The 16368-nt window shown below is 34.8% G+C and overlaps 1 protein-coding gene across 1 annotated transcript in view; it reads right to left on the bottom strand.

Moving 5' to 3' along the window:
* The window catches only part of LOC149535299 (uncharacterized), a 54476-nt gene extending 47158 nt beyond the window's left edge, over positions 1-7318 (bottom strand). The window contains exon 1 of the mRNA XM_089807632.1: positions 6821-7318. Coding sequence (XP_089663758.1) covers positions 6821-6904 — 84 coding nt within the window. The 5' untranslated portion in view covers positions 6905-7318. The remainder of the gene's footprint in view (positions 1-6820) is intronic.
* Between the last annotated feature and the right edge of the window lie 9050 nt (positions 7319-16368).

Raw genomic sequence — 16368 nt, 5'->3', positions numbered from 1 at the left:
GCAAATAAAGGGTCATATCTTTACTAGTTGGTTGGCACTGATCAGGTGGAGCATCGTGCAATGAGAAGAGTTAATGGTGCATTTGATAGATAGTTAAAAGCACTCTTGAAGTATATAGATCAGACCTTGATTTAGTTTCCTAATTCCCATCTTCTAATCTAAGTTTTACCTGTTCAAAACCATGTCATTTAGAAGTTGTATAATTTGTCTCTAAATTAAATTAGTTGCAGAGGAGTCACTTAAAACAAATGTTTTTTTCTTCCAATATTATGATTGAGTTTGACATTGTATTTTGTATGACAATGTTTTCTTGTATTATGTTGTAGCCATCCCAAGAAGATAAAACATTGGGGTCGGCACAAAGAATGTAATCAGTATTTGACATCGAATTTTAATCACAGTTCATTCTCATATGTCAGTGTTGTCCATGTGATGCAAATGAATACATTAAAGTTTCGAGTCTTCATCCATTAGAAAGACAGTTTCACAGGCCCTTGGATTGAACCCTGTGTTGGTTGTTGTTGTTTGAAAGAAGTGTGCAAGAGAAGAGGTCGTTGAGTCACAATGATGAGAAGTGGTCATTGAGTTGCAATGATGGAATATTATATGTTTTACCATGAACAAACATTTGGAGGCTCGCGGATATTTTCAGAATTACTTCGTTGTTCATGTGAGGCAAAATCAGCTTCTTTTTCCAAATCATGGCATATTCTCGTGATGCAATCGCATTAATTTCTTGGTCTACACAAATTTTGGGGCATCGAAAGTATTCTCTTTTCCGATTGGTTATCACTTATAATTATTGTTGAAACAATACTTCTTGCATTGTCGTTACATATGTAAACTACAAGTCTTCAAACTCATGGGAATTTATATAATTTGAACCCAATGCAAAACAAGAAATGAAACAGATGTGTCAGGGAGCCAACCTCTAAAGAAGAATATAACAAAGAGGAAATTCTCAAAAGAATATAACAAAGAGGAAATTCTCAAAAGAAAGTATCGTGCTATGGAGGAGATGTGTTGAGTTGCTAGACTAATGAGAAGTCTCTTTTTGTCGAGCCTTTGTTGTTATTTGGAGTTATTCGTTTAGTCTGATGTCAGATACCATGAAGTCGTGCATGTATCACTAACTATATCATTGAAGATGTTCGAAGAAGATGAGTTATTAGTGCATGTCTATTGGAAACATAAATTGCAAAGATTTTTTTGCGGGTTCTGTGGGTAGACTCTACATAGCCATACGGGTTCAAGAATGAGGAGTTTGGGGATGTGAATTCACTCGAATATTTGAAAACAACTTCTGTAGTTCCTTGAGAATTTTTTAGGATTGTCGTAGAAAAAACATTATCCAAACTTGGATGCTAATTTGTGGAAGTTGTCAGCTAAAGCTTGTGGAATGTTTGCACCAAAGAGGATCAAACAATCTGAATTTGTTTTCAAGTTGAACTATTATTAGGTCAGGACTATTGGAGTTTCATAGGTCACCTATTCAAGGAGTCTAAAAATTGTTCTATTGTAGGCCTGCGGTGGATTTTTGTAGTGCAAACGATCAAACTTGTGTGTGTGTTGAGATCCATCTTGGGGGTTAAGGCATCATTTTCTTATGTTACTTTGAAAAGGAAGGGGTAGCCCACCAATCAACCCAGAAGAGTCTACGAGAAGACATCATTCAAAGGGAGCTTGAGTAATATATGTACAATGCCAAGTCCTTTATAGAGGACCAACAAGCTCAAGAAGCATTGTGGCTTCAAAAGCTCCTTATTTGCTTAAACATTGGAGCTAATTGTAATTTGTCCTAATAAATGAAGTTATGTGAAGCTCTCGTCATTCCATTGTAAAAACATCAGCATTGATAAGAGGGAGTCCGAGTATCAATTACTCTTATCTTGTGCTATAATGCAATTTTCTCTAAAACGAAGAAATTTGAGGTGAAAACCTTTGTAATGCATTTTTCTCTGAGACAAAGAAATTTGAGGTGAAAGCCTTGTAATGCATTTTTCTCTTAGACAAAGAAATTTGATGTGAAAGCTCTTGTTTGCCTCTAAGACAAAGGTGTTGCTCTTCCAACTCATGGGAGTAGCCATAGTGGATTTCATGTTAAGAGACTCCATGACAACATCAAATTCAATGAATCAATGATAAGAGCTTGTGTTTATTTCATGCATGGGAGTACCCATTGTGAACATCATGCTGAGTGACTCCATAATGCAATCACGTTGAGAGATTTTCTGATAAAGTTTTGGTTTACTCACAAATGGGTGGAGCCATTGTGACCGTCATATTGAGAGACTCCATGACATAAGAATCCAAAAACATGCGTCTCCACCCAAGAGGGAGCATTGAAGCTAGGTGTCAAGAGCTATCTTCTTTCCTAAATTTGAAATATTTAAATAATTTATCTTTTATTGAAGGCAACGAAGGGTCATCACTTTAAACTTTAAAGGGACAAGATATTGAAAAGTCAACACTCAAGACAATGAAAGGTCAAGATAACAAAGAGGTCTTCATTTTTGTAATGACGAGATAATGAAAGTTCAAGGCAATTTTATATATTCTTCAAGACGAATTCGTATGTGATACAAATTGATAACTTGTTTCTAAATATTACATTAGTTTGAGTCTTGTGTTTGAGCAAATTGTATTTCAAACTTCAGCTTATTCATCAATAAAAGAGATTTTTTGTGTGGCTTTGGTTTTCTCCCAAAGAGCGTTTTTGAAGGATAAATTGTTGTTTCTTAGTGCTCATTATTTTGCTTTTGTTGTTTATCTTAATTTCTTGTCAAAACATTAACACACCAAATAGTCTCCAAGGAAACAAGCAAAAAAAACAAGAAATGAGCTGAAAAACCTAACCGAACAAACCAAAGAGAGCAAGGGTGGCGTAGATCCAATATGGAAACTCCATCATCTCTAAAAGGTTGAAGCATCAAAGAAGAACCCATAGACAGAGGGATAAGTCAAAGATCTAGGAGGGGCCCTGAGACACATCTGAGAAGTCTTGGAGTAATCACTACTAGGAGGTCCTAAAGGAGGTACGTCATCATTAAAAAGAGCCTCTCCAAGACTCTGGAAAACCCTAGAGAGGTAGGACACTTGGTGGCCCATGTCAAGGGGAGACTGGCAAAAGAGATGACAGGTGGAGACAAACAATCTTGATAAACATAAAACCAAGAAGGGCAAAGGCTTCATTTGGGTGAAGACCTCTGTGGGCTTTGACCTAAGGAGTGTGAATGAACTATCTATATAAGTTTGTTTAAATACACCTATTCATCTCTCATCAAGGGGAAGGAGATGAGGAGGTGCCCCACAACAATACCAGTAAGGGAGGAGAAAAAAAATCTCAAAATTTATAGAACTGACAAGGGAAGAGACTTCAATGAACCAACCACGAGCCCTCCCGAAGGACAAAGAAACAATATTAGACTTCGAGGAGCAACAGGGGAGGTAGGGATACCTGTAGTGCCCCTCCAAGGGATTGGAAAAACACCAAAGGCAATGTAAAAACCAAACCAGATTGGAAATGACCTCAAACCTGAAAAAATGAGCCCCACACTCTGCGAAAATGATATTATATGGAATGGACTGCTTGCACCTAATAATATGCCAAAGATGAAGCATCTAAACCCACTCCACAAAAGCCCAATCAATCTGCAAAAGGGAAGGTACCCAAACAAAAGAACCGCATAGGGTAAGAGTGTCCATAAGGGTCAACTTGGATATGGTGTCCTAAAAGTGATGTTAAAAACTCTGTCATTCAAGAAGGGCCAAAGAACCACACCCCTTGTTGATACGTTATTGAAGGGCGGATCTTATGTTAAACCAAGGGTCGGAAAAATTGACCCCCAAGTATGTATAGGACAAAAAAGATTCCTCCTAAATGCCCCTGAAAAAAAAGTGGAGGTAATAAGTCTTGAGACCATTGAAGAATGTAACCTTTATCTTTCCCACATTGACTGTGAGATGCTGTAAGTCACAAAAACAAGCAAGATTGTCCAACTGTCTTTCTAAGCCCTTTGGAGAGGAGCCCAAAAGGACATCATTCCCAAAGAGCAAAATTGAGATCAAAACCTAGTGGAGGGGGCAACCATCTTCCACAGAAGAATACTCTCAAAGAAAATCCTCTAAATCATCAATGTAGATACCGAACAATGTGGAGGATAGGGGGTGGCCTTGTTTGACCCTAGTGGTACTCCTAACGAAGTCAAAGAGCCTACAAGGCATCTTGTCATGGCTTCTTCTAGTTAGGTGTGATAAGTGTTTTACTTGTTGGTGATTCACGGACTTAGGCTTGGGGAGTTGAACAAATAAACTCAACAATTCAGAACCTCGGCAATATATGGCTCATGAGGCACAATACTTGCTAAAGGTTTATAACAGGACAGCAAGCTAAGTAGACCTAATCCGAGGGTAAACTCCACAATTAAGTATGCCTGATCCAAAGTAGTATAGGCATAGGTTACCTACAAGAGAAATCCAACTGCTTCACCTTGTGAGCATCATCTAAATAAAAAGAGTGGATGTGGGTTCATTTAACCTCATGAGAAACTGATTATCATGGACTCATAATCATGAAAGATGGCCAATGCAGACTGAATGAAATCTAGACATGAGTACAAATGGGAGCATTTAACCTCATGACAGATTGGTTATTGTGAACTAAATTCATGAACTATGGGCAATGAAGACAGAATGAATACTATCATTTATCTATTTACTAAAAAGCAGAAAGGCTTACCTATTAAGGAAAATATATGATATATAGGCACCGATAAATGGCATGATTATGTCCTAGAAAACCTGATAAAAATATTATATATGCAAACTGTCACCACACATCAGAATTCTGAAAGCCCATTAAAGAATTTCATAACAAAGAAGTGACAAGGAGGAGCTGCCACCTCGCCAGACAAAGGTGTAACATTGTATTTGGAAAAATATATCTCTGACCTGCAGACTACAATTGTATAATGACCTGGAGATTACAATTGTATACTGACCCTGACAACCTTGCAGCCACCTTTCCAAGAGTGTAAAACACCTTTTTAATGGTTTTGATAAGAGTAAATGGCTGGTGATGGAAAATGACTTAAATGGGTAACAATGCATGTTTGAGGAACTGTGAAAACAATTAGAAAAATGAGGCAAGTACAATAAGAGAACCTAGTGCTTCCACACTAGAATATAAGTGTCCTGGCCACGGTGTACAATGAGGTAAAAATAAAAATTTGATATATTGTTCCTGTCATATGCTTTTGCATTCTTAGTATAATTCTGACTCTAGCCAGATTTGATCCTGCTTTGTGTCCAAGAAATGTGAAGGCCAATGTCAAACATAACCAGAATGGGTTCATGGTATTTTTTTGGATAATGACTATAAAGAAAAGTACAACTATTATATAGGATTTTTTTTCACAATTGCTGACAGCAAGTCTCTATGCAGCTCCGTGTACCTATTCTAATGAAATATTTGGTTTATTGGAAAAGATTATGAATAGATGATGATAGTAATTGTGGACTACGATATTGTAGGGAAACAGACATATTTCATATAATTTCAGATCAATTGGTGCTGACATGTTTCTATAGTATATACAGATCATCTGACCAATATAGTAATGCAAATTTCGAATTCAGAAAACATTTTTTTCTGAGAGATTGCAATGTAATCGTAACAGCCTAATAGGGGCATTCCTAAAAGTGTGAACCAAGTTTCAGTCTCCCTCGCTGTGATGAGATAGCCCAAAACTCCAGCAACCATTTGTTAAGTTGTAGTGTCAGGAATGCGGAATCCATTAAAAAATGTCTTCATCCAAATCCTGAGAATCTGCCCCAAGATTACTCTCAGATGCCTCCTAATGGCCAGACTATTACTGCAAATACATGTCATCACAGAAATTGGCCTATAATTGAGACACTGTCCTCCAAAAGAAGTAACCCTAGCAATTACAGCAGACTCGCCTTGGGAGCCCTGCCAATCAATAAAAGAAAAGTGATGCCCAAAAAAGCAGAAAAAAAGTAGTTACTCTTGAACATTATCCCTCAATTCAACATCTAACAGTTTGGCTTTCCACGCATTTATGAGATAACAATGGGATGTGATGAGGGATTCCAATTTAATTGGTCAATTTTCAGATAATTTTGATCGAACTTTTATAAAGTTGAGTACAACTTCAAAGGTTGGCCATATTTCTACGTTTTTTACTACAAGTTCACATCCTAGCCAAAAAGGGCCAGTCAAGGGCAAGTCGTGTCTCGATACTAAGCTGCAACTCGACAGACGTGTGAGGTTCAGGTGTGATGAAAATATGACAAATATAGCTGGTATCGAAATTAACTTTTCACAAATGTGGCCCAAGATTGTCACGCGCTGGTAAAAAGAACTTGGCCAGGCAAAACTCCGAAAGACGTAGCATCATCCACTATCCATAAAAATGATTATTTAGAATATTGAGAGGATATTAAAGCTATGGAGACAAAGCTGGCCGAATTTCATGGTTATTAATGCGACAACTAGAATCATTATACAGACTTTAGTAAAAAAAAGAAAATCAATTTGACAGATTCTTTCAACTTTCTGGGCATGAACTGGCATCTGCTACTCAATAAACAACGGTTGCAAAATGCCCTAAAAAGAGCACCTTCAAAAAATGGCATTCAGTGCTAGGGTTTCATAAATGTAAAAATAAACGTCTTGTTACCGAATCCCATGCAGAAATTTGGGTTGCATACAAAACTGAAGCACGAATGACAAGGAGCATTATATTCAATCAAATGGGACAGAAAACGAATAAGTAAAAGGGTATGGAAGTGTACACACCATTCCATCTTCAATTTCGTCTGGCCCGCCTGCAGTGGCCATCTTGGCCCTCTGCATGGCCTTGTACGCCTGATTCTTCCCCATCTTCCCCCTCTAATCGCCAGCCCCCAGTTCGCTTCTCTGTGATCTCTGAGGCGACTGGATCATACAACCTATGATGAATTAAACAAAGAGGGAAACTTGGGTTTTCGTACTTTTGGTGTTATTGCCCAGTATGTGACCGAGCTATTTATTGTGCGTTGGAAGAAGAATTGAAGAAACGAGTGCCGGGATTCATCTTCGAAATCTCCACTCCTTACAACTCGTTCGGTTTGAAGAGACCAGCATATGGTAGGATCTTCTTTTGCTTGGATAAAATGGAAATTTTCCCCCACCCTACTCAGTACTCGGACTTCCTCTGTAAAGTGTTTCTGGTACGCTGCACGATTGTATAATAATCATAGATAATATGATTGATTTTTACATCTATCCATGTGTGTAGATTACGTAGTTTCTGGTTGTAAAGCAAAATACCCATGATATTATATATTAATTTAGGATTATGTAATAGTAGAGTTGATTTGGGTTTTGGGTTTTGTTTTTCACTATTATTAATGTGGTTTGCACGCAATTATTTATGTAATCAAGGAAATTGTCTCTATAGGCAAGTTACATTGTAAGGTGTGAAAAAAAATTATATACTAGCACTTGTACCTATGAGAGGTTCAAGGGATAAGTCGATAGCGTAATTTAAGAAAATTATCATTGTATGAAATTGCATACTATAGTAAAAAGTTAAACATAATTTTCTGATGATATATAGCATTATTTGTCAAGAAAGTATGATGTTTAGGGTGGTCTAATAGTGCATAATGTTGTTATGAAGTAAAAAAATGACTTATTCTACGAAATAAAGTTTTACCCGAGAATGTAGACAACTTTAAAAGGCTATGTAGAGGTTTTGATCCACTGCTGGGTCTATATCATTGTTGAAGAGGAGCAAAATGTTTTAACTACGAACACCTTCAAACATTAAATACACATAATGAAGGGGATTTATAAGCCAGTATCCATTGTGGATGGAAATATAATTGATTAGATGAAATGAAATAACACTGAAAGTGCATAGCGATGAGTAGAGAAAACACAGAAGTTGCTATTAAACTAAATTGTGAAAAAAAGGATGAAATAAAACCACGAATTAGATACTAGTTCAATAACTGCGAAGTATAAGTATTCAGAAACAACTGTAAAATAGTATTGATGCAGATTGTTATACAAAAAAAAACTGTTGTTATTTTTTGTATTTACTCTATTTAGTTGAAGACGTACTCTAGTGATAGGTCAAGCGTCCTAGCTTTTGTGTGCAAATTGTAGAAGAATTCCATATGTAGCATTGGTAGAATGCCAAATGTAGCAACTTCATTCGCATGCCTACCAACTTTCAACATTTGAAGTTTTATAGCAGTGGTTGTGGCTTGCTAGGACTACACAAACAATAACTACCTTATATAGTGGTCCATGTTTTATGAAGACTTACAATATGTTTTTTTAGTTTGATGGCCATGTCAATCAATTGTTCATTAGCAATATTATATGTTGAATAGTGTCCATTCAAAATATTTGATTTATTTGATAGATAATAGGAGAAATTATGTATAAATCTAGCATATATAGGTGCAGATTTTCATTATAATGATGACTGAAGTGGACTTTATTTTTTTTGGAGGGTCTAACTATTTTGATTATGTCATTGCCATTCAAAGTTGGGCTGAGGGAGGCAAAGAAGCTTCAGTAATACTTATTGCCACCACTAATAATACTAACCCACGCTTTCGATGTTTATGTTTTTCAAATTTAATACCATTTCATGGCAAGTGGACAATCAAATTGATTTTTTGCATGTCATCATTGTATGCTTGTTCATTTGCATTCAAATATTCAGGGATGCTTTACATATCAACAAGGTAAGTTTGCAAAGCACTCCAAATGTCATTCTACTGTTACTTTGCATTCAAATATCAAGGGACGTTTGACCTGTCACCAAAGTCTGCAGAGCAATAGAAATAAAAAGGCCAGACAGGCAATTTTTTGTAGCCACTCCCAATGCATCTTCTCCAACCATTATTACAAGTTGTTTATTTAAAAAGCAGTGTACATAGTGGAGAGAGGACGGTTGAAAGAAGCGAACAAAGTGAGGAGTTCTAGATGTCACATTTTGTGGTGTCAAATACCACTACAAATCACATTTTGTGGTGTCAAATACCACTACAAATCAGTCGCAAAAACATAAGAGTAAACCAGTATTTTTACTGTGAATTTCCAGTTAAATTTCCCCTCAAAGGCACCTAAATCCATCTAAGTCCTAGCGTGGTCAACTTGATCAATGAAAGTAACATGTAAATTCGACTCACCAGATCCTACAGGTGACTTGTCAGCCACTTTAGTTTGGTTAGAATAAGTATGTAAAATGTCTACTTCCACTTCTATTGATTCGACTGAGAGAGAATCTGATTCATAATAATATGAGTCAATATTTTCTTCTCTTTGTAACAAGCATGCCATATTTTCGTGAAAAAACATTTATAACATGTTAAGTGACAAAACAAAACAAGAGCAAATATGTGTTTCTAACTGCCTCTTATTTATTGCGTGAGACAACTGACTATATGTGAGACACAAAATATATCTATTTTAGAGTTGTCACTCCATAGAAGAAGCCTATTGGCTTAATTAGTTGTGGTATTCATTTAAATCAATATATTTTAGATTTAATGATAAATTTTGGAAATAAATGTAATAGTTTGTGGTGCTTTTAACTTTCTAATCTAAGACTATATGTTTGTGTAGATTGTAGATTTGACTATTAGAAGTATCTAATTGTTTGTTGTCACCTAAGATTTTGTGTTTGATCTATGTTAAGTGATGGGTTGAATTTGTTAGGGTTTTGTTTGTGTTTGTTGATATATCATATTTGTGCCAATTTGACCTTGGTTACCATGCACCTTTACTTTGTGGTATGTGTGATAAAAAAATTATGCTCTACATAATTCTAATGACTAATTCTTGTAGAATTGTAAAATGTTTGTCAAAGATTGTTGTATCGTAAATAGGACATGTTCACTTAGGTCAACCCTCAAAAATCTGTATAAAAGATTGAATACAACGAGCAAGTGCTCTATGTTTATAGACTTGTTTACTATTTGTGGACCAAGTTGAAATTTTTCATTATTAATTACTCTTTGATCACTTATACAATTAGAGGGTATGTATCTATGATGTCCAATGTTTTTCAATGACTAGAAATATCCATTGTAGTATCCCTCTCCCTAGAGCAAATGTTTAGATTTGAATAGTGTAACAATTGAAGGTTATGTGGGAAGATGTGAATATTGTATGATAATAATGAAACTATAGATTCAAGGCCCACAAATTTGCTAAACATAATTAGAAGTACATGTGATTAACTGTGAAATATGAAATAGATCATGTGTAAACATTTACATAATAATATATAATTAACAAACATATCTGACACCAAGTAATGTGAAGAAACCCATTTGAAAAGAATAAAAACACATGCCACCATTAAAATATAACAAGCTTGTATTATAGATAATGCAGTTTCTAGATTTGATTGTGTGAGAGTTTTTTGCATCAACATTTTGAATCACACATTGGTATGAATTAGATCACGAAGTATGGTTTGGAACATTGATGCAAAAAACACTCACACAATCAAATCTAGAAATGGCATTATCTATATGACATGGATTGTGGAAATATTTTCACTTTGATTAACACCCTTAATGCACTACAACATTTGGGGTCAAATTGTGATGGCAATTTGCTATGGCAATGTAATTTGTGGTTTTTTCCATTTTTTTTCTTGCAATCATCCTTGACGTCATCGCAATACCGACATCGGTGTCATAATTGCAACACACTCATAAGCATAAAAAAAAAGAAAGAAACATGATAATCATTTTCCATTTGTTTTGATTTTGGAGAGAGTTGCACACGAAAGAGGTGAAGAGCTATGAATGTTGTCATGACCCTTGTGATCGATGCATTTGGTTGTTGTGCCCTCGTGATCTTTACATTTTGTTGTTGTGCCCTTGCTTTGCAATTTCATTGTTGTGTCGTGCCCTTGCTCTATGATTTCATTGTCATCTCGTGCCCTTGCTCTATGATCCCATTGTCATGTCATGCCCTTGTGATCTATGTGCCCTAGCTCTGCGATTTTCTTCAAGAGCAAGAAGGGGTACATATGTAAATGTTATTTTTTTTTCCTTGTAAACATGTATGTCTTTATATTTCCTTCTAAACATGTATCTCTTTATATATTTAGAGAGATCTTTCTCAAGGTGATCTTTCTCAAGGTGCTTATTACATATATGATCTGACTACATACATATTTCAGAATCCGAATAATAAAACAATAAAACTCACTCAACCCGTGCCAAGTGACTTACCTCAAGATCTTGCACAAATATAATGTAGACCATGAAAAATGGCCGAGTTTGCAAGAAATTTTACAAAAACATATCATAGCAAATATTTTTAGAAAGAAACAAGCCATAACCAATTAAATGGGTCTAGTTGCTAATTAGTTGGGTTGATATATACATATATTTAACTAGGTTATGGCTTTTGCAAGGGAATAAGCCTCGTGATTATGCATATGTGTTCGGTGCATTTCTTTCCTGTGATATATCTCTGCATTTCGTTGGCATGCCCTTGCTCTACAATTTGGTTACCATGCCCTTGTGATCTTTGTGTTTAGTTGTCATGCCCTTGCTCTACAATTTTGGTGTCGTGCCCTTGCTCTGTGATTTTGTTGCCATGTCATGCCCTTGCTCTGCGATTTCGCTGTCGTGTTGTGCCCTTGCTCTGCGATTTTGTTGTCATGCCCTAGCTCTGCGATTTTCTTCAAGGGTATGTAAATGTTGGTTTATTTTCCTTCTAAACAAGTATCTCTTTACATCTCCTTTTGAAGATGTATATTTAGAGATCTTTTTTAAGGTGCTTATTACATCTTAGCTACACAACAGAAAAATTGATCCAGCTGCATACATATTCCAGAATCCAAATAATAATAAAACAAAACTCACTCAACCCATGCTAAGTGACTTACCTCAATATCCTCCACAAAAATAATGCAGACCAAGAAAAATGGGTAGAGTTTGCAAGAAAATTTACAAAAACATATCATAGCAGATATTTTTAGAAAGAAACTAGCCATAACCAAATAAAAGGATCTAGTTGTTGATTAGTTGGGTTGATTACAAATTCCTTTAGAACTGTCATCAGATTAGGTACAATAAAATGAACAATCAGTTGTTCCCAGCTAGCAGGATCAAATACAGTTTTCCAAGGTGATAAAATTGCATGTGCAAGGAATTGAAGAATAATTTCAATGAAGAGTTGAGTGTAAGGAGTTGTAGAAGTAAGTTTTGTTTTTGTGTAAATGTCATAATCACGAGGATCATTCCCTTGCAGAATCCTCTGCCTTAATGACATTACCTCTAAACCATGCAAAGGATGTTGAAGTGGTTCCCAACCTTGAAACATTTTCATAAGCATTTAATACTTGGGATCATCGCAAGGAGATTGTGCCAATACTTGAAACACTCTTATAAGCATTTGATATTTGGACTATAAATTCTCAAAGACACTTGCAAGTGATTCCAATGTCATAGTGCCTACCGCAACACTTTCCTAGATTTTATCCAATGGCTCCCACAATATCCTCTATGTTGTGTAGTTGTTGTTTTTGTTGTGTAGTCTCTTTCTAAAGCCTCTCCCTCTTGTTCTCTTCTAAAACCACTCCTCCTTTGCTCTTGTGCCTTAAATTTTGATTATCAAACTTCTAAATATCTGTCTCTACCTTATCTAAAATCAACTTCACGGTGTGTTGTAACTCTGGCATAGGTGTTTGATCATCAATAGCTTTCATTTCAACATTCAAGTTTTCAAAATTGGTCAACACCCGTACTTTTTGTATTGTTTCAACACCATGTTTTTGCTTTTGAGCTAACAATTCTTCAAATGCATTTTCTTGTAAAACATTAATTTTGTTGAACAATTGTAAACTCTTAGAAAGTGCATTGTTGTTTTCATGTATGTATGTATATATGTATGTATGGGTGAACTCACAATAATTTGTTCCACTTTAGTGGGACGAACAAAAATGAAAAAAATTGCAAAATGAGAAATTGATTTGCATATGTTTGCACAAACATGATTTGCATGTTCGCACGAACATACGTTCATGCGAACATGGTAAACGTGTTCGCACGAACGCCATGTTCGCACGAACATGCAAAATCACAAAAATTTTAATCTTTTTTTCATTTTTATTTTTTTTGCTCTTTTGACTGCCATAATTGTAGGAGAATGATCTCCTACTATAAAATAAAAAATGTCAAAATGTGCTGCTCGGAGCAAGCTTTCCAACGACTATAATTTTGATACATAATTTAATCATTAAGACTTTCAAATATGAGTTTAACTCATTATAGGTTCATTACCGATTGAACATCAACCGACTTTGACACCTTGGGAAATTAGTAAATTAGGTCAAAAAAAATGTGAAAAATATGGAGGCACTGGCTTATTGAGATACCTTTCTATTCAAAAAAAAAAATGGTTTATGATAAATTTACTTCAAATTATCTATGTCAAACGGAACATATGTTTGAATTACCGTTCATGTCACTTCAAAACTTCATAAACTATACAATATTCAACAAAAACAAATCAAACCAAATGCAGACACTGGATATTGATGTTACAAATCCAATGCCAAAAGAATTACTTCATTATCATTTCTAGAAAAAAAATTATGTGTCAAACGGACTGTCACTCTTTAAAATATTGAATTTTATTATGTACCACTTTTCGGAGGAGATAAATAAAATTGACATAAATATTTTTTTTTTTTTAGATTAAAAAATATAGTTACAAAGTAGGAACAAAGTATTCAAAATCACTAGTTTATGTCATCTTGAAATTATTTATAGTTTTGGAGATATAGTCACTTGAACGTGATGTTTGTTGCAAAAATATTGATTTCAGTGTCAAAATTGGTCAAAAAGTGGAACCCATTATTGTGGGATCACCCGTATGTATGTATGTATATCTATATGTATGTATATATATGTATGTATGTGTGTGTGTATATGTATGTATGTATCTATGTATGTAAAGAGATATTGTGGATTGTGGATTATGGATTATAAAAAAGAAAAGAAAAGAAAACACGACATTAATCATTCTCCATTTGTTTTGATTGATTGTGGAGAGTTGCGCACAAAAGAGGGTGGAAAGCTTTGAACAAGGGTGGAGAGCTTTGAACGTTGGTGGAGATTAGTGGAGATCTAGGATTTTGTTGTCATTCCTTCTGATCTGTGTGCCCTTGTTCTGCAATTTTCTTCAAGGGGAGAAGAGGTACCTATGTAAATGTTCTTTTCTTTTCTTTCTAAACATGTATCTCTTGTTCATATATAATAGCTTTGGTCAAATTCAAGGATAATTGATTATGATGATTGTATGCATATGTACATGTATGTATGTAAATCAGTTCACTATGTGAACTGCTTTACATGCATACATTCACACTTGCATAGTACTTGTGCTAAATTAAATTAATCATTCATGTCTTGAATTCACACAAGCAATTATCCTTACATTCAATCGAATTTATTCATACCAAACTAAGTATGCAAAAATATGTACTTACAGATTGTATTATCTCTTAGTGATTGAGTAAAGATCTCATGCATAATATCATCCAAGTAATGATTGGATGCATTCACATCGATTCATAATAGGATCGAGTAGATGATCCATTTATGTTACTTCTTACTTGTTTTATTGAAGGTTTTGTTTAACATAATCAGTAATACTAAAATTATATAGCTACAACTAGTACTCTTGTTTATTTTATTTAATCATATACATTTAAGACTATTATTTTTCTTTAAAAAATTAGATTGTATATTTGTTATTACTAAAATACAAATATAGATCTATGATAGTTATCTTTTTTAATTTCAAGATCTTCATATTTTGCATGAAGAGTTTCCACTACTGAACAGAGGAATAGCCACAATGTGGAGCCACATAGCTCATGGCTTTTTCCACCAAATTATATTTTAATTATATTTTTATCCTTCAAAAATATTACAGGTGAATGTTCTTCTGATTTTCCATATATTTAATAATTTGTCGCTTGTCGTTTGAGGTAATTTTCTATTATGAGATAGAGACATCTATCATAAGGATGGACATGCCAATTTTGATCATCCTGCTTTCAAAGTTGACTCACTTATCTAATTAATGAAACTACTTGCAACTGACACCCTGATTTTTTGCAACTTGCCCGATCAGCCATTCACACAGACAAATCATCACATATTCATAAATAACATCTAATCTTCTATAAGTCTCTCTCCTCTAAAGACCCAATGCATGGAGCCATTATCATTATGAGTAGACTCACTCTCCTTAGATGAATTCAATTGAAATTATTCATACCAAACTAAGTATGCAAAAATATGTACTTACAAATTATATTATCTCTTGGTGATTGAGTAAATTTCAAATACAGTTTTCCAAGGTGATAAAATTGCATATGCAGATATATGTATGTATCTCTACATCTCGTTGTCATGCCTTTGTGATCTTTGTATATGTATGTTTGTATGTATGTATATACATATATACATATGTATATGTATATATATGTGTATGTATACATAACATACACACATATGTGTGTGTGTGTATGCATACATACACACATATGTGTGTGTATGTATATATACACATACATATGCATAAAGAGAAGCTTCTCTAATCACAAGTATCTATTGCTGATGTTAATTTGGGCATCACTATATGATCTAGAATGTTATGAAGTACTAAAGCCAGTATTAACTTCTCCCATTTCTCTAGAAAACATAGCATAGGTTCAGGGTCCCTTGGCTCCCAGGAATTTGTAGCAGTTATTCTCACTACTAGAAGAATAACTTCAGTGAAGATTTGAGCGTAAGGAGTTGAAGAAGTAAGTTCTTCTTTTGTGTAAATGTCATTATCAGGAGGCTTATTCCCTTGCAGAAGCCATAACCTAGTGTAATATATGCATATATCAACCTAGCTAATCAACAACTAGACCCATTTAACTGGGTTATGGCTTGTTTCTTTCTAAAAATATTTGCTATGATATGTTTTTTTGTAAAATTTCTTGCGAACTCTACCCATTTTTCCTAGTTTGCATTATTTTTGTGGAGGATCTTGAGGTAAGTCACTTAGCACCTTAAAAAAGATCTCTTTCTATGTGCGTGTGTGTGCGTGTGTGCCCTTGTGATCGTTGCATTTTGTTGTCATGCCCTTGTGATTTCTGTATGTGTATGTATGTATGTTTGTTTGTATATAAACAAAGAGATCTTGGCACAACAATAATACAATAAAACTCACTTAATAGGTATCATGGCCACAAATGCGATGGCAACGCTTATTGGTAAGTAGATTCCTCTTTCTTTCTCTCATTTTTCATGTGTTTA

This window comes from Cupressus sempervirens, chromosome 10, assembly GCF_028749045.1.
Source record: "Cupressus sempervirens isolate cs-2001-9-10 chromosome 10, ASM2874904v1, whole genome shotgun sequence".
Classification (NCBI taxonomy): Eukaryota; Viridiplantae; Streptophyta; class Pinopsida; order Cupressales; family Cupressaceae; genus Cupressus; species Cupressus sempervirens.
The sequence above is the reverse complement of the archived record's forward strand: the minus strand, read 5'-3'. Positions and strand labels throughout refer to the sequence as shown.